Source organism: Loxodonta africana, chromosome 9, assembly GCF_030014295.1.
Source record: "Loxodonta africana isolate mLoxAfr1 chromosome 9, mLoxAfr1.hap2, whole genome shotgun sequence".
NCBI lineage: Eukaryota > Metazoa > Chordata > Mammalia > Proboscidea > Elephantidae > Loxodonta > Loxodonta africana.
This window is the reverse complement of record NC_087350.1, coordinates 101,415,675-101,439,722: the sequence shown is the minus strand read 5'-3', so window position 1 is coordinate 101,439,722 and position 24,048 is coordinate 101,415,675. Positions and strand designations below refer to the sequence as shown.

Below are 24,048 nucleotides of genomic sequence, written 5' to 3'. Positions count from 1 at the left end.
TTGAGCAGGGCCTCATTGGCCCGTGTAAGTCTCTGCCTTTTTTCTCTGAGATGGTAAACCATCTAGGTGAACTTTAGGATCAATTTATTGGGGAATTACAGAAATTTTTAGATTAACTGGGGTATACTTGACATTTTAATGATATTGTGTCTTCCCATCCAAGGATATGTTATGCCTCTCCATTTACTCTAGACTTTCTTTTATATTTTCTGGTAAATCTGAATAGCTTTTGTCATGAGTCTTTTATATTATTGTTTACTACTAAGTATTGAAAGCTTTTTGTTCATTTTGCCGTTCGAGAAGAGATTTTTCCCATTACATTCTTTAACTGGTACCACCTCTCAGTCACTACCCTTACTTTAAATTCAGCCACTATCCTGACCTCAGTATAGATTTGTTTTCCTTATTTTTGATCTTTACTGAGATGGCATCATGCAGTATGCATTATTTTGTGTCTAGCTTCCTTTAATCCACATATGTCTGTGAAATTTATCCATGTTATTGGATGATTCACTCAGTCATTGCAGATTGGACCATTGTGAGTCATAGGGTTTTCACTGGCTGAATTTTGGAAGTAGATCATCAGGCCTTTCTTCCTAGTCCATCTTAGTCTGGAAGCTCTGCTGAAAATGACACATCATAGCAACATGCAAGCTTCCACTGGCAGATGGGTTGTAGCTATACGTGACCTGTACTGGCTGGGAATAGAACCCAGGTCTCCCGCATGGAATGGGAGAATTCTACCACTAAACCACCAAAGTAATTACATTGTTTTTAGTTTTCAGTGCTTACCCTTTTATCCATCAATTTCCATTCTACGAATTTATACTATGGCTTTAAAGAGACAAATATGTTAAGATATACCTACAAGGACAGTGTTTTTATTTTTTAATAAAAAGGGACAAATTAGAAACATTGTAAATGACTGGATAAATTAAGGGCATGCATGAAATAGATTTCAATGCAGCCATAAGAAAGATATAAATATATATATGCACATATGTATGTATATATTTCATATTGACATAGAAATGTGTCTATGTTATACTGTTAAGTTAAAAGAAAAAAAGAATTATAATGCATCAGCATTTGTCGGCTTCATAGGGCTGGCTCATGTAGGCTTGAGAGAGCACGAAACTCTGGAGGGCCAAATGTAGTTTCTTCTCAGAGACCTCACTGGAAATTGGCCACGGTGAGAGTATTTTCATCTAGGATATCTGCAAACACTACAAATCCAGGCTCCCCCTCCTCTTCCTCCTCCAGTATTGGTTTACCAGCAAACCACTGACTTCAAGTAACAAAAAACAGGACCATCACATATTTCAACTCTAAGGTCATTTATGCAGTTTACTTGCAAGAAGATCAGACAGTAAGCAGCCCAGGAATAGTGTCATAAAGGGTGAAGGCTCTTTTTATTCTCATGTCAGTAGATGTGACCGTCCATTTCACCGTCCAGGACTGGTCACTCAGCCTTGGTTACCTTGGAGTTGTAACTATACTGCCATAAATGAAATGGGGTTTAGCAGCAAGGGATGTGGTAGGGAATGGATAAGCCACTAACAGTGTCTGCTACTAGTGTGTCCATGCATGTGTATATGTGTACATCCACAGGTGTTCACATGTATACATAAAGAATAACATAGATAAATGGTCCTTTAAAAAATATCTATATATGCATTTAAAAATCTGTAAGGAGATACACCACCTCTTAACGGTTTTTATGTCTAGGGTAGGGAGGTAGGACTTTGTGGAGACTTTTACTCTTCTGTAATCACCCCAGTTTTTTAAGTGACCATGTACTATTGGAACAAGTAATAAAGATATTTGCATTTTGAAAAAAATTAGAATAAATGTGCCTAGCACATAGTGTATGCTTAATAAATAATGTAATCTGGATTTAAAGTTTTAGTATTAACATACATTTTAAAGCTTTTAATATAAGCACTGCCTACCTCTTATTACCTTTACTCTCAAGTACTTTGTTACTGCTGTGAATGAGAGTGAAGATTTTGTTTTTAATTGTGCTTTAAGTGAAAGTTTACAGCTCAAGTTAGTTTCTCATGCAAAAATTTATACACACATTGTTATATGACCCTAGTTGCTATCCGTATAACGTGACAGCACCCTCCTCCTTTCCACCCTGGATTTCCTGTGTCCATTCAACCACCTCCTATCCCTTTCTGCCTGCTCTTTTCGCCTCTGGACAGAGCAGCCCATTGTCTTCTGTATCTACTTGAACTAAGAAGTACACTCTTCACAGGTATCATTTTATGTCTTGTTAACCAACAAAACCAACCCACCGCTGTCAAGTCGATTCTGACTCATAGTGACCCTTCAGGGCAGAGTAAAACTGCCCCATAGGGTTTCCAAGGAGTGCCTGGTGGATTTGAACCGCAGACCTCTCGGTTAGCAGCCGTAGCTCTCGACTACTAAGCCACCAGGGTTTCCTTATGTCTTATAGTACAGTCTAATCTTTGAATAGTTGGCTTTGGGAATGGTTTTAGTTCTGGATTAACAGAGAGTCTGTGGGCCATGTCTTCTGGGGTCCCTCCGGTCTCAGCCAGACCATTAAATCTGGTCTTTTTACTAGAATTTGAGTTCTGCACCCCACTTTTTTCCTGCTCCATCAGGGACTCTGTTGTGTTCCCTGTTGAGAGAGATTTATTGTGAAATAGGAGGAGGCAAGGCTAAAAGGCAATCTAGAGAAGGACTAGGTTGTAGGGACCCTTGATTGACAGGGGAAACATTTGGGTTTTACTTGTAAGCAATGAGGAGCCACCAAAAGAATTAATCGAGGGGGTAACATAATCAGAGTTATACTTTAGAACGATCGATTCCATTGTAGTATATAGAATCGGAGTTGAAGGAGCAAAGGACCAGAGCCACTGAGAACAACAATGAAGGCAAGGCCTTTCAGTTCCAAGAACTGAAGCCAAAGCAGCATAATAAGCAAGCACCTGGTGTTTGAACATTCTAGGGGGGTTACTGAAGGGTCAAAAGGATGTGGCTCATCTCGTGCTTAAAAAACCCTGAAGGCTCACATACATACAATCAGCTCATAACACTCCCTCAATGCCATCAGTTACACATATGGCCTTAGGCCTGCTTTTGATTTTTTCTACTTTTTGATCCTCTCCTCTCATACTTTCCAGTTTAAAAATGCCCTAGACATTAATTGTCAACTTATAAAAATGTTGAGAAGTTGCCCAGAAAGAGAAGGATAAAGGGATGGCCATGATTACAAGAGTCTGGATATGTAGCAATAAGGAAAAAAATGGAGGTGATTGGCAGTAGGCATAGAAAGAAGTAAGTTCCAGTGTGGTGAGAATGGTTAGCTCTCCGCTGGAAACCCAAAGGTTGCAGGTCTGTGTCCGTCCAGTGGCATGTCAGAACAAAGTCCTGGCAATCTACTTAAAAAAAATGAGCCATTGAAAAACCTATGGAACACAGTTCAACTCTGACACACATGGGGTCACCCTGGGCTGGAGCTGACTCCATGGCAACTGGAAAAAGAATAGAAGGAAGACATGAGACAGAGACAAACTAAGCAGGATTTAGTGATTCTTGGAAGTAGGAACTGAGACCTTGAAAAGAAACAAAGATTCTGTGGGCTTTTCTCACTTGGTGTTTAGAAGTTTTATAAACAGGTAGAGGATAGCTTGGGGGGCTCCAGAGAGAAGTTGAAAAAGATAAGTTTCAGATATCTGAATTCAGTGGCACTGTTCAATTAGAAGTTAAAAATTCAAAACCAGAGCTCAGGAGATGTCAGAGGTAGATATGAAGAAGTGAAAACCATGAACCTAGAGTTCACAATTGCATGAATGGATGACATCAGTGAGGAAGCTTGCATGGTAAAATGTGAAGACAGAGGGCAGAGACTGAGAAAAACAGCACGTTGAGGGGAAGAAGGGGAAAAAGGTTCCCTGAGCAGCAGCAAACGGTCCGAATCTGAGAAACTAAGGAGTGCAGAGTCTCACCTGTGATGGAGAGAAATCTAAGGAGAATTAATGTGTCAAGCGCTCTGGGATTTGTCAATGAAGCCATTGCTGACTTTAGAAGCTGTTTTGGTGGAGTGATGGGGATGGTTCTATCTCTCAGGCAGAATTGGTAGAAAGAAGAGAGAGGAATGAGATGAGGCCAAAAGGGGCATGGATTGGAGAGAGTCTCTTTATATACCGCTTACCTTAAGTAGCTGTAGCATGTTGGAAACCCTGGTGGCGTAGGGGTTAAGAGTTCTGCTGCTAACCAAACGGTAGGTGTTGGAATCCACCACACACTCCTTGGAAACCCTCTGGGGCAGTTCTGCTCTGTCCTATATGGTCGCTATGAGTCCAAACCGACTTGACAGCAATGGGTCTAGTAGTGTCTTAAGGTCCACTCAAGGTTGGAGTATGAACCTATCCAGCAGTACCTCAGAAGAAATGGTCTGGCAATCTGCTTCTGTTAAGAATGATTACAGCCAAGAAAATCCTATGGAGCAGTTATAATCTGTAACACTTGGGGTCACCATGAGTCAGAGTCAACTGCATGGCAACTGGTAAAGAGATTATTAGGCAAATGAGAAGCAACAGAGAATCGACCTTGTAACTACCAAAAACACTTAGAAAACCTGCAAGTATTTTAGAACAGTCTGATTTATTGTGTAATTATTATCACTTCTCTGCTAAAAACCCTTCCTTAAAACAAAACCAAAAAAACCCCTTCCTTTGCTTCATCGCATGATAAACTCCTAAGTATAACCTAGAAGTCCCTCTCAGATCTCAGTTGTTACTTCTCCAGCCTCATCCCCTACCTTGCTTCCCCTCAGACAGCACACAGAGCTTCTTCCAGTTTTCCAAATGTCTCATGCTGTTTTTTGTGTTCCTGTTTGCAGCTTGCATGTTTTCCAATTCCTTGTTGTCTTGGTAAATTTGTAATCATTTCACCAGACAGAGCTAAGCTCTTCTCTATAAAGCCTTTTGGGGTGCTTGAGGTTAACATGAACTTTTCCCTTCTCTGGTCCTCACTGTACCTATATTATATATCCTGTATTTCTATCACCTAGTTCCATGCTGGGTATATAGTCTGTAATCAATAAATGTTAAATGAACAAATAAATGAAAATTGCAGGTCTTTATATTCCACCTATTTTTCATTTTAAAAAGGTTTGGCATTTTTTTCTTGTCATACAGTATTTACTTTTGTGATTCTCCTAAAACATAAAAAAGATAATTAAAAAACATGATTTAAAATTTGTAAAACAAAAAAGCCATAATGTCATTAGCCTGTTGTAATTTTCCATTTCATTTCTAAATGTTAGCGTGGGCTATTTTTTCCTTTCCTTAGGCCCTTTCCTTTGAAGCAATTATCTTCTTTCTGGCCAAAGTATTAAAAAGTGGAGATGGTTCCCCGCATTTAATCTAAATGACTCAACTCAAGCCAATTACGGTTTCAGGGTTTCAGTGCCCATGACTCAAGGAGGTTTAATCTCAATTTATATTTGCATTCGGGGCCGTTGTTTCTCCCCAGGGAGAGATGGAGACAGACGGCCTCTACACCTGGTTTCAGGTTGACTGCAATCAACATTGGACGATTTTAGCATACAAGGCTCATTTTGTATTAAACACCTTTTTGGTGGGGGAGAAGGTGGTGGTGATGCAGAGAAAATCTTTAAACAAAATCCCGCCAGTCTGCATCGTTCTTCGGGGAATAGTTTTTCAAAAGCTAGGGAACAAAAGAGGATTTGGTTTTCCAGTCTCCCCGAGGCGGCAGTAGATTGTGAAGCTACCAGGAGAAACCAAAGTATAAATTATCAACAAGAAGAAGGCGTGTGTGAGCATGTGTGTGCGCGCGAGCGCGTGTATGTGACACACACACGCGCGCACACATACACACAAGGTTCTATTCCAAGCAGTGCCTTTTCTTAGATTACACTCCAGGGACTTTTTCACGAGGTACATCGTTACGTAATATTTATAATAAAAAGCACTGCAATGGCATCGCCGATAGGCGCGCGTTCCCCAGGCCTATTTACAGTTCTAAATCGGATACGATGGGGGAAGGGAAGGGACAAGAAGCGCCGTGCAGGCGCAAAGAGGTTTGTGGTTGAGTGCCATGGAGTCGATTTCTCTTAGCGAGCCCATGTGACAGAGTAGAGCCATAGGGTTTCCTAGGCTGTGATCTTTAAGGGAGAAGATTGCCAGGTCTTTCTCCCGCGGAGCCACTGGTGGGTTCCAACTGCGTTTAACCTTGCCCCACCAGGGCTCCTTGACACACCTGCAGAAGCGGAGCCCTGAGAATTTCCCCCGGGCCCTGGCACCAGCCCGCGGATCGGGGGGCAGCTCTGGGCCTAAGGATCAGTAGGGGAGATTGTTTAAAAACGCAGCATCTGGGATCCGACCTCTCAGATTGTTATTCATTAGCGGGGGAGAGGGGTTAAGTACTGAAAACCTGCATTTTCAGTCTGCTTTCCGGGAATTCTGAGATGATGACTCCCACCCTCACGCAGAAAGCACGAAGCTGCAGCGGGGGCAGGGGCGTTCTCGCGCGGGGCGGGGGAGCGCCTGGAACGGGAACGCGCGCGGCCGCGAGCGCGCCGCTCCCCAGCAACGGCGCATGCGCCGGACCCCCCTCGGCGAAGCCGCGCTGGCTCGCGGGCCCGCTCTTCCAATCGGAGCCCGGCATTCTCGGAGTGCGTATCCTGGAGCTGAGGGCTGCGGACCGCGGGAGGAAAGGGGTGGGCCGGGGCGGGGCTGGGAGGCCTGCGAAGGTCTGCGAAAGTCTGCGGGGGAAGCCGAGCCTTCCCAGCCTCCGGAAGTGGCCGTTGTAAACTTCAGTTCCCTGGGGCTTGCCCCCTTCAGTCGTCCTTTGCTACTTGCCCTCCTTCCCCGGGTCCTAGAGTCCGTGGGGTTCCAACAGTTTCTGCTCTTTTTCCCGCGGGCTAGCCTCCCACCCCGGGGACTCGAAGCTGCCCCCGGGGTCTGGGATATGCTCTCTGGAGCACATGAGACCGCTGAGGTAACAGCGGGCTCTGGGGGCTTTGAAGTGAACGACTTGCGCGGGGAGGTGCTGAGAGGCACAGGCTTGGGGGCGGCGGTGAGAGTTACGGGGACCCCGAGTTAGTTTGGGGCTGCCCTGAAGCGGTTCCTGTTGCATTTGGGGACACGCCTCCAGCTCCCAGGGCTGGGCCTCTCCGCCCACCTGGATGGACATCTCCTTGAGCATCCTAGCCAGAGACCGCGGCCGCAGCACCTAGAGCTGTAACGAGAGGACAGGACCCAGGGGGCCCAGGCTTCGCGCTCTCAAGGTTAACAACTCCAGGCTGCGAGGCTCTTTCTCTCCCGAGGATCAGTGAGCCGCTCGAGGCCAAAACCACGTCGTTTTCGTCCTTTTTTGTTTGTTTGTTTGTTTGTTTGATCTGGTGTCTTCTGCAGCTTTTACTGCCTTGCTCTCCAGGACTCTAAGAGACTTAGAAAAGTCTGCTGTGCGTTTTTCCGAGGCTGTAAATTTTCTGCAGAAATGGACAGCTGTTCTTGAATGTTCTCTGTTCCATTTTGGTATTTATCCTGGATACATCCATGTTTGTTGCTTTAGGAGGATTTCACATATGCTGCATAACTTCACTTGAAAAAGCTATTCAAATTGGGCCAACTCTTTCAAATACCTTCCACTTGGATGTTTTATAGCTCTTCTCATAACGCTGGAGAAAAAAACCCACCGTTTTGTCACTTATTTAATAGTTGGTGCCTAGTAACAGCAAAACAGTGAGTCGTAGAGCAGGAAGTGAACTGGTTTCCCATGAAATACAGGGGAAGCAAAAGCAGTGCAACTTGTGAGGAGGAAAGATGAAGGAAGTAGCCAGGAGCTTTGCACATCTAACCTTTCTAGGCGGTAGGTTCTTTAGCTGCCAGATAAAAAGGATGGACTTGGTTCTATCTAATTATATGCATATAAAAAAAATTCTGTGATTCTGTGTCACAGCTCTTTATTGGCCTTCTTTTAATGAAAGAGCCAAATGCACCTGTTAACTCTGCTGATACACATCTCCAGCACAAGTGTGGTTATTATTGAAGGCAGCACCAAACCCAAACCAAACCCAAACCAAACCCTTTGCCATCGAGTCAATTCTGACTCACAGTGACCCTATAGGACACAGTAGAACTGTCCCATAGGGTTTCCAAGGAGCACGTGGTGGATTTGAACTGCCGACCTTTTGGTTAGCAGCTGTAGCACTTAACCACTATGCCACCCGGGTTTCCAAAGGCAGTGCTGTGTTGTGAAAAGAGGATGGACTTTAGAAATCTGACTCTGTCACTAAATATCTTTACACAAGTTATTCAACTTCTCCAAGCCTCTGTTTTCTCATCTGTGAAATAGGTACAATAATCTCATAAGGTCTTTGGGAGGATTGAATGAGATCATGTATGTGATGCCTAGTGTCTGCGTATAGTAAGCGCTCAGTAATAGAAGTTTCTATCTTTTCATCCCCTCTCCTTCCCTTTTGCCCTGATCTGTGCAGACACACTGAGAAACAAGTACTTTCTGGATGATTCACTAGGTGGTAGGAAAACTGTACCATTATTGGCTCTGAAATCGAAAGTGGACTTATCTTTCTGGCTGGTACTTCCTCTCAGAATGTTCAGATGATTGCCAGTGTAAATGCCAGATATTCTTCTTTTCCTTATTTCTTCCTCTTCTATCCCTTGGCACATAGAAAATTTGAGTTACCATAGGGTCTTCTGTTTGGTACTTTGGCTTCTTTGATTGCAACATCACGTTAAAAATATCTCATAAATAGCTTTGAGGACCTAATGTCCTTGTACTTTGCTTTCTTTCAGACTGAATTCTATGCCCTGGAGATTAGCACTACATATAGCTTTTTCAAGTTTAAGAATACCTTGTCACTTTTATTTTTGAAGGAGTCTGTGGGTGGTATAAACAGTTAAGCTCTTGACTATTAGCTGAAAAGTTGGCGGTTCGAACCCAGCCAGTGGTGCCTTGGAAAACAGGCCTGATGATCTGCTTCTGAAAGGTCACAGCCTTGAAAACCCTGTGGGGCGGTTTTATTCTGCACACTTGGGGTCTCCATGAGCCGGAATTGACTCTATGGCAACGAACAACAACAGTTTATTTTTGTGATGTTTTTCTTTTTTTCTTTAGAGAATTTAATAATCATTATCTTGTTCTTACATGAAAAACCCAAGACCAAACTCATTACCATCAAGTAGATTCCGACTCATAGCGACCCTACAGAACAGAGTAGAACTGCCCCATAGGGTTTCCAGGGAGCGCCTGGTGGATTCGAATCTTTTGGTTAGCAGCCATAGTGCTTAACCACGGTGCCACCAGGGTTTCTGTTCTTACATGAAGGAACATGTTTTTCTAAAAAAATTTTTGTTTTTCCCCAATCCTTTTTAGAAGAAATAAAACCACTTTTTAAATTTAGGTATTACATATTGTTGGAGCCCTGGTGGCATAGTGGTTAAGAGCTCGGCTGTTAACCAAAAGGTTGGCTGTTTGAATCCACCAGCTGCTCCTTGGAAACCTTGTGGAGCAGTTCTACTCTGTCCTGTAGGATTTGCTATGCGTTGGAATCGACTCAACCGCAACAGGTTTGGGTTTTTTTTTTTTTCATTTATTGCATATTGTTACAAGGAACAAAAGGAAAATCACTCTTAATCTTAGAACTCAAATATATAACCACTGTTTAATTGTTCACTATTTTAACAGATTTCAGTCCTTCTAACCTGTGAGACACAGGCATCTTGGACAATTTTAACCATCAATAACAAAGTATATCATTAAGAAACAGAGGTGTTTTGAAAGAGTTGGGCGACTTATCATGAATTTAAGTCCTTCAAGTAATTCCACTGGTGAAACCCAAAGGTAAGCCTCCAGATTTACCTAAGTGGGTGGTGGGGCTGATTGTAAGAATTATGGGATGGTAAGAGAGGTAGAAATTTAATGGGACTGGAGCAGGAATGGAGTCCTGGTGGTGCAGTTGTTAAGATCTTGGCTGCTAACCAAAAGGTCGGCAGTTGGAATCCATCAGGCACTCCTTGGAAACCCTATGGGGCAGTTAGTTCTACTCTGTCTTATGGGGTTGGATGAGTCAGAATTGACTGGACAGCAACAGTTTTTTTTTTTAGGTTTTGGGGCAGGAACAATGCCTCATCGGAATTGCAACTGGATCTAGAGACTTTGTGGGATGTTTTGTGCTTCTTTGTTAACTTGGAGTACAAAAGTCCCTGTGTCTGTTCTTTCTTTTGTCACTAGAGCCTGGCTTTTTCTTTTCTGCCATTCTAAATCTTTCCCATATTGCTGCCTATTCACATTTCCAGCGGTTATTACTTTGGCTTGCCATAACCTCTGTGGCTCTTTATCCCTCTTCTTTCCTCACCCCTACAAGTCTAATTCATGGCTTCTGTTTAAACATTCTTTTAGTTCGCTAACTGGTCTTTTACTTGCCATCTCTCAGTTTACATTCCAAGAGGGAGCATCTAATTACTATTGCTTATCTTTTTGCGCCATTTATTTTTGCTGTTGGGTGAGATGCCTACCTTTGGTTCAGTCACCTCCGGTAGGTGGAGTCCATGATATAAAACTGGATCATTTAGGAGAGTGCATCTCAAAGTTTACAAAGAAATAAATACAGAAATTAAACGTAAGTGTTTAGAGATTTTATATTCATGTAACAGAATTGTTTTATGTTTGTTAATGTAATAACAAAGCATTCGAGTTCATATTTTAAATTCATTTCTTAGTAACCCACTTTTATTATATTTTATGAACGTGTCAGGGTAAATAGGGTCGCAACGAGTTGGAATTGACTCGACAGCAGTGGGTTTGGTTTTTGGTTTTGTATAGTTTGAGAAGCACTGATTGGGGCTGCCTTTTCAATAGGGATCTGTGGGTGGGCAAGTACCATGACTAATATGTACTTCACCTGTAAATAGAGTTTGCTAAATAAACCTTTCCCACGTATCTTTTGAAGCTACCTTAATTCTTTCTGGATCAAGGTAGGGAAGAAATAAATAAAATATAAATTATTTTCTTTCTGAAATTTCATCTTAAAGGTGCGTAAGCCTTTTCTTTCAGTTTTTAAAGGGGCAGAGGGAGGCCTCATCAGCTTGGCCTACACTATCGCCTTGAAGAACATGGTTCAAAACCTGCTGAGTAGAGAATCTTCAAGATTCTGTCTTGCTCTGACATATACTGTATGTGTTGTTGTTGAGTGCCATCCAGTCAGTTCTGATTCATAGTGACCCTGTGTACAACAGAAAGAAATACTACCTGGTCCTGTACCATTCTCAAAATTGTTACTGTGTTTGAGCCCATGGTTGCAGCCACTGTGTCAGTCCATCTCGTCTAGGGTCTTCCTCTTTTTCACTGACCCTCTATTTTATGAAGCATGATGTCTTCTCCAGGGACGAGTCCCTCCTGATAACATGTCCAAAATACGTGAGACATAGTCTTGCCATCCTTGCTTGTAAGGAGCATTCTAGCTGTACTTCTTCTAAGACAGATTTGTTTGTTCTTCTGGCAGCTCATGGTATATTCAGTGTTCTTTACCAATACAAAAATTCAAAGGCATCAATTCTATATGTGTATATATATATATCTTTTCTTTTAAATACAAATAGTACATGTGTTTTTAGAAAAATCAAAAAATACAAATGAGGAAAACAAAAGCTTATAATCCTATCACTTAACTACAGATAACATTTAGATATATATTTATCCAGGCTTTTTCTTATGGAAATATCACTGTATAAGTATATATTTTAAGTAAACGAGCTGAACAGAAGATTTCAGAAGGTGGCTTGAAAAGACAAAGTAAGGTGTTAATAATGACATGTGCAAAGACCTACAGATAGAAAACCAAAAGGGAAGAACATGGTTGGCATTTTTCAAGCTGAAAGAACTGAAGAAAGAATTCAGGCCTCAACTTACAATATTGAAGGATTCTACAGAAAAAATGTTAAGTGACGCAGGAAGCATCAAACGAAGATGGAAGGAATACAGAGTAACTGTACCAAAAAGAACTGGTCGACATTCCAACATTTCAGGAGATGGCATATGATCAAGAATCGGTGGTACTGAAGGAAGAGGTCCAAGCTGCACTGAAGGCATTGGCCAAAAACAAGGTTCCAGGAATTGATAGGATACTAGTTGAGATATTTCAGCAAACCAGTGCAGCACTGAAAGTGCTCACTCGTCTATGCCAAGAAATTTGGAAGACAGCTACCTGGCCAACCGACTAGAAGAGATCCATACTTGTATGAGAGAAAGGTGATCCAGTAGAATGTGGAAATTATCGAACAAAGTCGTTAATATCACATGCAAGTAAAATTTTGCTGAAGATCATTCAAAAACAGTTGCAGCAATACAGAGACAGGGAAGTGCCAGAAACTCAAGCTGGATTCAGAAGAGCATAAAGGAGGGATATCATTGCTGATGTCAAAGCAGAGAATACCAGGAAGATGTTTACCTGTGTTTTATTGACTGTGCAAAGGCATTGGATTTGTGGATCATAACAAATTATGGATCACATTGCGAAGAATGGGAATTCCAGATACTTAATCGTGCTCATGAGGAACCTGTACATAGAATAAGAGGTTGTCGTCCAACAGAACAAGGGGATACTGCATGGTTTAAAGTCAGAAAAGATGGGCATCAGGGTTGTATCCTTTAACCATACTTACTCAGTCTGTATGCTGAGCAAATAATCCAAGAACCTGGACTATATGAAGAAGAACAGGACATCAGGAATGGAGGAAGACTCATTAACAACCTGCGCTATGCAGATGACACAACTTTGCTTGCTGAAAGTAAAGAGGATTTGAAGCACTTACTGCCCTCATTATGGATTACACCTCAACATAAAACAAAAATCCTCAAAACTGGACCAGTAAGCAAATAAATAAATAAATAAATGGAGAAAATGTTGAAGTTGTCAAGGATTTCATTTTACTTGGATCCACAATCAACTCCCATGGAAGCAGCAGTCCAAGAAATCAGACAACCTTGGGAAATCTGCTACAGCAGATCTCTTTAAAGTGTTAAAAAAAACAAAGATGTCACTTTAAGGACTAAGGTGCGCCTGACCCAAGCCATGGTGTTTTCAGTCACCACATATGCGAGTAAAGGCTGGACAATGAATTAGGAAGACCAAAGAAGAATTGATGCCTTTGAATTACGGTGTTGGTGAAGAATATTGATTATAACATGGACTGCCAGAAGCACGAATACATCTGTCTTGGAAGAAGTACAGCCAGAATGCTCATTAGAAGCAAGGGTGGCAAGAGTTTGTCTCACATACTTTGGACATGTTATCAGGAGGGATCAGTAGCTGGAGAACAACATCATACTTGGTAAAATAGAGGGTCAGCAAAAAAGAGAAATACTCTCAGTGAGGTGGATTGACACAGTGACTGCAACAGTGGGCTCAAACATAGCAAGGATTGTGAGGATGACACAGGACCAAGAAGTGTTTTGTTCTGTTGTACACAGGGTCACTATGAGTTGGAATTGACTCGATAGCACCTCACAAAAACAATTTTAAAAATTAGAGTAATATGTCGCATTATTTAGTATCCTGCTTTTGTCAATTTTAGGGGAACCTCTTCTTACCACATCAATATACATGTCATAATTTTTAATGACTAAATTACTTTTTAGAAATGTAGAATTTGAATAAATTAATTTATTTAAACTCTGTTGTCTACCACTAATCTATTTTCTATTTCTATAGATTTGCCCTTTCTGAACAATTCACGTCAATGGAATCATACAATATATGGTCTGTTGTATGGTGTTTCTTTCACTGAGTGTTTTTCTGAGGTTTATTATGTCGTAGCATGCATTGGTACTTTGTTTCTTTTTATTGCCTAATAGTATTACACTGTATAGATATAGGGCATTTTGATTACCAGTTCACCAGTTAATAGACATTTTGATAGTTTATACTTTTTGGCTATTATGAAAAATGCTATGAATATTTGCATGTAAGTTTTTGTGTGGACTATGTTTTCATTTTTTGGGGGCAGATTACTAGGAGTAGCGTTGCTGTGAATTTTTATTTTTATTGTGCTTTAAGTGAAAGTTTACAAATCAAGTCAGACTCTCATACAAAAATTTATAAACACCTTGCTGTATACCCCTAATTGCTCTCCCCCTAACGAGACAGCACACTCCTCTCCTCCACTCTCTCTTTTCTTGTCCCTTCGGACAGCTTCTGACCCACTCTACCCTCTCATCTCCCCTTCAGACAGGAAATGCCAACATAGTCTCACGTGTCTAGTTGATCCAAGAAGCTCATTCCTCCCCAGTATCATTTTCTATCTAATAGTCCAGTCCAATCCTTGTCTGAAAAGTTGTCTTTGGGAATGGTTCCTGTCTTGGGCAAACAGAAGGTCTGGGGACCATGACCTCCCGGATCCTTCTAGTTTCAGTCAGAGCATTAAGTCTGGTCTTTTTATGAGAATTTGGGGTCTGCATCCCACTACTCTCCTGCTCCCTCAGGGGTTCTCTGTTGTGTCCCCTGTCAGGGTAGTCTTCGGTTGTAGCCAGTTACAATCTAGTTCTTCTGGTCTCAGGCTAATGTAGTCTCTGCTTTATGTGGCTTTTTCTGCCTCTTGCACTCATAATTACCTTGTGTCTTTGGTGTTCTTCATTCTCCTTTGATCCAGGTGGGTTGAGACCAATTGATGCATCCTAGATGGCTGCTTGCTAGAGCTTAAGATCCCAGATGCCACTCTCCAAAGTGGGATGCAAAATGCTTTCTTAATAGATTTTATGATTCCGATTGACTTAAATATCTCCTGAAACCATGGTCCCCAAACCCCTGCCCTTACTACGCTGGCCTTTGAAGTGTTCAGTTTATTCAGGAAACTTCCTTGCTTTTGATTTAGTACAGTTTTGCTGATCTCTCCTGTATTGTATATTGTCTTTCTCTTCACCTAAAGTAGTTCTTGTCTACTATCTAATTAGTGAAAACCATCTGCCTCCCTCCCTCCCTCCCCCATCTTATAACCATCAAAGAATATTCTCTTCTTTGTATAACTGTTTCTTGAGTTCTTATAATGGTGGTCTTATACAATATTTGTCCTTTTGCAACTGACTAATTTCACTCAGCATAATGCCTTCCAGATTCCTCCATGTTATGAAATGTTTCACGGAATCGTCATTGTTCTTTATTGATCTGTAATATTCCGTTGTGTGAATACCCCACCATTTATTTATCCATTCATCCATTGATGGGCACCTTGGTTGCTCCCATCTTTTTGCTATTGTAAACAGTGCTGCAACAAACATGGGCATGCACACATCTGTTTGTGTAAAAGGCTCTTATTTTTCTAGGGTATATACCAAGGAATGGGATTGCTGGATTCTATGGTAGTTCTGTTTCTGGCTTTTTAAGGAAGGACCAAATCGATGTCGAAAGTGGTTGTACCATTTTGCATTCTGACCAGCAGTGTATAAGTGTTCCCATCTCTCCACAACCTCTCCAACATTTATTATTTTGTGTTTTTTGGATTGATGCCTGCCTTGTTGGAGTGAGATGGAATCTTATTGTCATTTTGATTTGCATTTCTCTAATGGCTAATGATCGTGAGCATTTCCTCATGTATCTGTTAGCTACCTGAATGTCTTCTTTAGTGAAGTGTCTGTTCATATCCTTTGCTCATTTTTAAATTGGGTTGTTTGTCTTTCTGTGGTTGAGTTTTTGCAGTATTATGTAGATTTTAGAGATCAGTTGCTGATCGGAAATATCATAGCTAAAAACTTTTTCCCAGACTGTAGGTAGTCTTTTTACTCTTTTGGTGAAGTCTTTGGATGAGCATAGGTGTTTGATTTTTAGGAGCTCCCAGTTATCCGGTTTCTCTTCTGCATTGTTAATGTTTTATATACTGTTTATGCCATGTATTAGGGCTCCTAACGTCCCTATTTTTTCTTCCATGATGTTTATCATTTCAGATTTTATGTTTAGGTCTTTGATTCATTTTGAGTTAGTTTTTGTGCACTGTGTGAGGTATGGGTCTTGTTTCATTTTTTTGCAGATGGATATCCAGTTATGCCAGCACCATTTGTTAAAGAGACTGTCTTTTCCCCTCTTAACTGACTTTGGGCCTTTGTCAAATATCAGCTGCTCATATGTGGATGAATTTAAGTCTGGAATCGCAATTCTGTACCATTGGTGTATGTATCTGTTGTTGTACCAGTACCAGGCTGTTTTAGCTACTGTGGTGGTATAATAGGTTCCAAAATCAGAGTGAGGCCTCCCACATTGTTCTTCTTTTTCATTAATGCTTTACTTATCTGGGGCCTCTTTTCTTTCCATATGAAGTTAGTGATTTGTTTCTCCATGTCATTAAAAAATGTCATTGAAATTTGGGTTGGAATTGCATTGTATCTATAGATGGCTTTTGGTAGAAAAGACATTTTTACAATGTTAAGTCTTCCTATCCGTGAGCAAGGTATGTTTTTCCACTTATGTAGGTCTTTTTTGGTTTCTTGCAGTAGTGTCCTATAGTTTCCTTTGCATATGTCTTTTATGTCTCTGGTAAGATTTATTCGTAAGTATTTTATCTTCTTGGGGGCTACTGTAAATGGTATTGATTTGGTGATTTCCTCCTCAATGTTCTTTTTATTGGTGTAGAGGAATCCAACCGATTTTTGTATGTTTATCTTATATCTTGATACCGTGCTGAACTATTAGTTTTAGTAGTTTTCTTAAGGATTCTTTACGGTTTTCTGCATATAAGATCATGTCATCTGCACATAGAGATACTTTTATTTCTTCCTTACCCATCTGGATGCCCTTTATTTCTTTATCTAGCCGAATTGCTCTGGCTAGGACCTCCTGCACAGTGTTGAATGAGAGTGGTGATAAAGGGTATCCTTGTCTGATTCCTGGTCTCAAGGGAAATGCCTTCAGGCTCTCTCCATTTAGGATGATGTTGGCTGTTGGCTTTGTATAATGCCCTTTATTATGTTTGAGAAATTTTCTTTCTATTCCTATTTTGCTGAGAGTTTTTATCATGAATGGGAGTTGAACTTTGTCAGATGTCTTTTCTGCATTGATTGATAAAATCATGTGGTTCTTGTCTTTTGTTTTATTTATACAGTGGGTTACATTAATTGTTTTTCTAATGTTGAACCATCCCTGCATACCCTGGTATGAATCCCACTTGGTCATGGTGAAGTATTTTTTTGATAATGTTGTTAAATTCTATTGGCTAGAATTTTGTTGAGGATTTTTGCATCTAAGTTCATGAGAGATACAGGTCTGTAATTTTCTTTTTTTGTGGTGTCTTTACCTGATTTTGGTATCAGGGTTATGCTGGCTTCATAGAATGTGTTTGGGAGTGTTCCGTCCTTTTCTATGTTCTGAAATATCTTTAACACTAGTGGTGTTAACTCTTCTCTGAAAGTCTGGTAGAACCCTGCAGTGAAGCCGTCTGGGTGAGGTTTTTTGTTGTTGGGAGCTTTTTGATTACCTTTTCAATCTCTTCTTTTGTTATGGGTCCATTTAGTTGTTCTTCGTTTGTTGTGTTAGTTTAGGTAAGTAGTGTGTTTCTAGGAATTCATCCATTTCTTCTACGTTTTCAAATTTGTTGGAGTACAGTTTTTCATAGTAATGTGATATGATTCTTTTAATTTCAGTTGGGCCTGTTGTAATATCGCCCATCTCATTTCTTATTTGGGTTATTTTCTTCCTCTCCTGTTTTTCTTTTGTTGATTTGGCCAATGGTTTATCAATTTTGTTAATTTTCTCAAAGGACCAGCTTTTGGTCTTGTTAACTCTGCCAGTTTTTCTGTTTTTTGTTTCATTTAGTTCTGCTGTCATTTTTATTATTTCCTTTCTTCTAGCGCATGAAGGTTTCTTTTGTTGCTGTCTTTCTATTTGTTCAAGTTGGAGGGATAATTCTTTAGCCCTTTCTTCTTTTTGGATGTGTGTGTTCATCGATATAAATTGAATTGACCTCTGAGCACTGCTTTGGTTGTGTCCCAAAGGTTCTGATAGGAAGTATTTTCATTCTCATTGGATTCTATGAATTTCCTTATTCCATCCTTAATGTCTTCTATAACCCAGTCTTTTTTGAGGAGGGTATTGTTCAGTTTCCAAGTGTTTGATTTCTCTTCCCTGCTTATTCTGTTATTGATTCTTACTTTTTTGGCCTTATGGTCAGAGAAGATGCTTTGTAATATTGCGATGTTTTGGATTCTGCTGAGGCTTGCCTTATGACCTGATACGTGGTCTATTCTAGAGAATGTTCCATGTGCACTAGAAAAGAAAGTATACTTGGTTTCTGTTGGGTGGATTGTTCTGTATATGTCTATAAGGTCAAGTTGGTTGATTGCGGCATTTAGATCTTCCATGTCTTTATTGAGCTTTTTTGTGGATGCCCTGTCCTTCACTGAAAGTGGTGTGTTGAAGTCTTCTACTATTATTGTGGAGCTGTTTATCTCACTTTTCAATGCCGTTAGAGTTTGTTTTATGTATCTCGTAGCCCTGTCATTGGGTTCATATTTAATATCGTTATATCCTCCTGGTATATTGTCCCTTTAATCATTATATAGTGTCCTTCCTCATCTTTTGTGGTGGTTTTAACTTCAAAGTTTGTTTTGTCAGAAATTAATATTGCCACTCCTGGTCTTTTTTGATTGTTATTTGCCTGATATATTTTTTCCATCTTTTGAGTATTATTTTGTTTGTGTCTCTAAGGGGTGTCTCTTCTTGGCAACATATGGATGGATGGTGTTTTTTAATCCATTCTGTCACTCTCTGTCTCTTTATTGGTGCATTTAGTCCATTTACATTCAGGGTAATTATGGATAGGTATGAATTTAGTGCTATCATTTTAATGTCTTCTTTTGTGTGTTGTTGACCGTTTCTTTTTCCAGCATAATTTTTTGTGCTGAGTAGTTTATCTTTTTGTATTGTCTTTTCCTATTATTCGTTCTTGATTTTGTTTCTGCTGAGTCTGTATTTTTTACTTGTATTTTATTTTGTTGAGTAGGATAGTCAGTCTCCTTTGTGGTTACCTTAATATTTACCCCTATATTTTTAAGTTTAAACCTAACTTTTATTTTTTTATATCTCCTTGTCTTCCTGTCCATGTGGAAAATCTGTGACTACATTTCTTAGTCTCTATCTTTTCTATTATTTTAATGTCGTCTTTTTTTACATAATGACATTGCTGTTTCCCTGTTTTGAGCATTTTTTTATATTGACTTATTTTTGTGGTTTCCCTGTTTGGGTTAACATGTGATTGCTCTGTCCAGTGTTCTAGTCTTGGGTTGATACCTGATATTATTGATTTTCTAACCAAAGAACTCCCTTTAGTATTTCTTGTAGTTTTCATTTGGTGTTTATGAATTCCCTAAACTTCTGTTTATATGGAAATGTCTAAATTTTCATATTTGAGAGACGGTTTTGCTGGATATATATTCTTGGTTGGCAATTTTTTTCATTCAATGCTTTATGTAAGTTATCCCATTGCCTTCTTGCCTGGATAGTTTCTGCCGAGTAGTCTGAGGTTATTCTTATTGACTCTCCTTTGTAGGTGACTTTTTTTTTATCCCTAGGTGCTCTTAAAATTCTCTCTGTATCTTTGGTTTTAGCAAGTTTCATTAGAGTATGTCTTAGTGACTGTCTTTTAAAATCTACCTTATGTGGAGTTTGATGAGCATCTTAGATAGATATCTTCTCATCTTTCACTATTCCAACAAATCTCCAACAATTCTGTCTGTATTTTATGGTAACCCACCCTGCTCTGGCACTCCAGTCACTCATAGGTTATTTCTTTTGATAGAATCCCAAATGATTCTTAAGTTTTGTTTTTTTTTTTTAATTCTTTTATGTGATTTTTCTTTAAATATATTAGTGCCAAGTGCTTTATCTTCAAGGTCACCAATTCTGCCTTCCACTTGCTCGATTCTGTTCCTCTGACTTTCTATTGAGTTGCCCAATTCTGTAATTTTATTGTTAATCTCCTGAATTTCTGATTGCTGTTTCTCTATTGATTCTTGCAGCTCATTAAGTTTTTCCTCATGTTCTTGAATAACCTTTTTAATTTCAACTGTTTTATCTTTGTGTTCCTTGGCTTGTTCTGCATATTGCCTGATCTCCTTTCTGATGTCTTGAAAAGTTCTGTATATTAATCTTTTGAATTCTGCATCTGGTAATTCCAGGAAGCCACCTTCATCCAGAAGATCCCCTGATTCTTTGTGTTGAGAGCTTATTGAAGTGATCATGGTCAGTTTCTTTATGTGTTTGATATTGACTGTTGTTTTTCAGTCATATATAAGTTGTCATATTAGTTTATTTTATATTTGCTTACTGTGTCCTAGCTTCTTGTTTTGATTTGCTCAAGTGAGTTGCTTTAGTGAGCTAGCTTGATTATTTTTGCTTTTGGAGCTGTGACGTCCTGTCACCAGGTGGCTAGAGCTGTTATCAGGTATATGAGCTTATGAGTTCATTCACTTTTCTTGTGTGTCTTCAGCTCAGGTGTCCAGGTAGCTGGTCATCAAGTGTGTGATACAGTCTCTGTCATATAGTCTTAGAGGGACAGGGGTGTTTGGTGTACGTACCGGTATCTGATTGCAGCAAGGGGTCACACTCTGAACAAGACATGAGCTAAGAACCGTCCCCCAGGTGTCTCTGAGGAAAATTCCTCCCTGTTCCCTAGAGTGTACAGATGGCTGGGTTCTGCAGATGGACCATGGGCACCCAATGCTTTTGGTTGTAAGGGGTTGGAGGTACCGGTTATCCTTGGACTCCTGTTGTGGGTGGCTGGGTGACCAGAATGGAGCCACCAGTCCTTAGGCCCCTGATGTGGGTAGGGGAGGACCCTGTTTAAGAGGCAAAGTGGTGTAAAATATTAAACATCCACCTTGCCACTGCACAGCTCAAACAGTTGTAGTCTGCCAGCAAGGGCCTATTCTCCTGAAATACGCCCACACAGGTCCATGAAGGGGGCAAAGGTATTCAAAGTCCACGGGCCGTTTATGCCTGGACAGGAGCCGCTTCTGTCCTGAGCCCCCCTGGTTAGTGGAGCTGGGAAATTATACTTTCCCCAATTGTGAATTTATTCCTTCTGCAAGGCTGGGAGCATGGCTCAGGGAGTTCAAATGAGCCTATCTCAAGCCAAGGGAAATCAACAGCCACTGAAGCTGGCTTGTGGGTGGGACGTGCGGTAAAATATACGCAAGTACCTAGCTTTTGCCAAGAGTGCCATTCTTTTCTGGTTTTGGAGGTGTGAGTAGGCTGTGCAGCTGGCACTTTCTCCCAGAGGGAACTGTGGTTGAACACTACTACTGGCACTCCACAGCCATTCCCGGGAATGGTGCCTGAGGGATCCCAGCGATTCAGGTCTGGCAACTCCTTTATGCTTCTGAACTGCCTCTCTCTCCCCTTGCCGCAGAGACCGTTTTCTAATTTTGCCTTTGATATTCAGGGCTCCTAGCTTTTCATAAATATAATCGTTTCACTTGACTTTTCGGATCTTTGTTGTACGAGGTATCACCAGAAGCGTCTGGCTATTCCGTCATCTTGGCCCCGCCTCACGTTGCTGTAAATTTATGTTAAAATCTTTGAGGAACTCCCAATTGTATTTTAAAATGGGTGGATCATTTTTCTTTCCCACCCCAATGTATGAGAGTTCTGCTTTCTCCACATCCTTACCAACACTTGTTATTGCTTTAAGATTAAATAAGTAAAATGCTTTAGAACAATGCTTGCAAAATAATAAGGCTATTTTTTGTTAGACATTTTTATTTTCTCATTCTGCAACTCTATTTAGCTGTTAGACCTTAGGCATCTAATTTTTTTGTATTTTCTGTTTTTCGTCTTTCTACTTTCTGGGAGGTTTTTCTTTATTTAAGTTTTCATTTTTTGTTTCCAATAGTTTTTTTTTCATTTTTCTTGTTCTCTGAATATTTCATTTTTTAAAAAACTTTCTTTTGTTGTTGCCGAGTATACAGGAAAGCATATACCAATTCATCAGTTTTTATATGTACCATTTAGTGACAATGATTACATTCTTCAAGTTGTACAATCATTCTCTTGCTCTTTTTGTGAGTTGTTATCCTCCTTTAACATAAATTTACTGCCCCCTAAGAATCCTGTCTAATCTTTCAAGTTGCTGTTGTCAATTTGATCCCATATAGGTAGTTCTTAAAAGAGCATAATGCTCAAGGCAGACATTTTTTTTTTTTACTACTTAAGCTAAATTATTGTTTGGTTTTAAGAAGGCTTGAGGGGATGTTTTTGGTTTAAGGTTTAAAGATTGTCTCAGCAGTAGTTTCCAGGGGTGTGTTGAATATTTCATTTTTTTAATGGCATCCAGTTTTTTTTTATGGATGTTATTATCTTCTCCTGTTTGTTTTAAGGATATTAATGGTGGTTTTCTTCTTCTTTTTTTTTTTAAACGTTATCTTCTCCCTGTCTAGTCTTCGAGGTCTCCTTCCCTGTGTTTCATTATTTTTGGCTTTGGTCTTTCATATTATGCTTCTTAAATGTCTGGTGTCCCTTTGCTCTGTGCTTGTATTTGGTAGTAAAACCCAATGCTATCTTGTTGATTCTGACTCATAGCAACCTTATACGGCAGAGTAGAACTTCCCCATAGGGTTTCCAAGGCTGTATTCTTGAGTACAGAAGCAGACTGCTGCAGTTTTTTCCCATTAAGCGACTGGTGGGTTCAAAACGCCAACCTTTTGGTTAACAACCTAGTGCTTAACAACTGTGCCGACAAGCCTCCTTATATTTAATAGTAAGGGCCTAGAAAGGACGACTGGAAGCTTTATATGAGGCTTTGTGTTGTGACATCCCCTGTAGGGCAATCTGGTTAGGCTGTTTTGCTGGAGAACTGCTACCCTTAACGTTTTTAGTTCTTTTTCCGCCTTGCTAGTTAGATATATCAGAAATACTTTGAAATGTACTTAATAAGAATTATATTTTATTATGTTCTCATTTTATAGATCGAAGATTGCTTCATCTGATGTAAAACAAATGCTTAAAAGTGAATCAGACTTGGATATTACTGCTGATCTCCGAAAGAAACTCCATCGAGCTAAGAAAGAAAAATTAGAAATAACAACTAAGCACAATGCAGAGGTAGAATTTATTTTTCCTTTCAAATGTTGGAAGTAGAGTTTGATTATATTAGGTTCCTTTGATATTATAGACACCAGATTTAGCTTTATCATCATAGGATTCTTGTGTTTAAAAAAGGGAATAGTAAACATGATTTTTTTGTACAATGGAATATGTGTAGGAGTGGTAAAGTACAAATTTAACAAATTGTTATGTGTATTTATATGTTGCCTTAGATTTCTTTTAATTATGGGTCCAACTTGGTAATAAATATTAATTGGTGAATGTGTTCGATTACTAAAGGATTTGTAAATTGCATATTTTTGAAATTGTAGCATAGGTTCCTTTCTAGCCTCAATCACAGAATAATCTCTAAAAAATTAAAAAAAAATCTTTTTAAATAAGTAATTCGATTATAGAATTTTTAATCATAGTGCAATTAATAAATTATCTTAATTTCCTTTTGTTTTATTATATCGTTAGATTTTTTCTTTACTACCATGTATGTTTTGTTTGGGTTTACTGTGTAAAAAAAAAACAGTGTATGTTTTGTTTGGATTTACTGTGTATGCGTGTGTATTTTTTTCCATGTGTATATGCACGTATATTCCAAGTACAACAGTTACCTTTTCTCTGAGATAATTCATGAATTATATGTTCATATTTCTTTGGTGTGTTCTGTTCTTTCTCCCTTTTTTCTACTGAAATCTTGATTATTCTTAACCTCAGGTTAGGTAGCCTAGTAGAGTGGAAAGAATATATGGAGTTACACAGACCTGGACTCAATTTCTGGCCATTCCATTTATAAGATGTGTAACTTTGGGCTAGTTATTTATATTATAAATCATTGGCTTCTCATTGTGAAGTGCTGGTCCCAAAAGGTTGTTGTGATGATTAAGTGAAATAATGTTTGTAAGGAGTCTGTGCACTGTAACAGTAGCTGTAATATATTGAAAAGTAAACATAAG

The 24,048-nt window shown here is 39.7% G+C and overlaps 1 protein-coding gene across 9 annotated transcripts in view; it reads left to right on the top strand.

Moving 5' to 3' along the window:
- Window positions 1-6,574: 6,574 nt before the first annotated feature.
- Window positions 6,575-24,048, top strand: part of CCDC171 (coiled-coil domain containing 171) — a 313,930-nt gene continuing 296,456 nt past the window's right edge. For 3 of the 9 annotated variants that reach the window (XM_064290473.1, XM_064290474.1, XM_064290467.1), the window contains exons 1-3: window positions 6,727-6,996; window positions 9,709-9,864; window positions 22,966-23,101. In XM_064290473.1, coding sequence (XP_064146543.1) covers window positions 9,821-9,864; window positions 22,966-23,101 — 180 coding nt within the window. In that variant the 5' untranslated portion in view covers window positions 6,727-6,996; window positions 9,709-9,820. Of the gene's footprint in view, window positions 6,671-6,724; window positions 7,286-9,424; window positions 9,591-9,708; window positions 9,865-22,965; window positions 23,102-24,048 lie in introns of those variants that run through there. The other 6 variants (XM_064290469.1, XM_064290468.1, XM_064290471.1 and 3 more) reach the window with 6 other exon arrangements.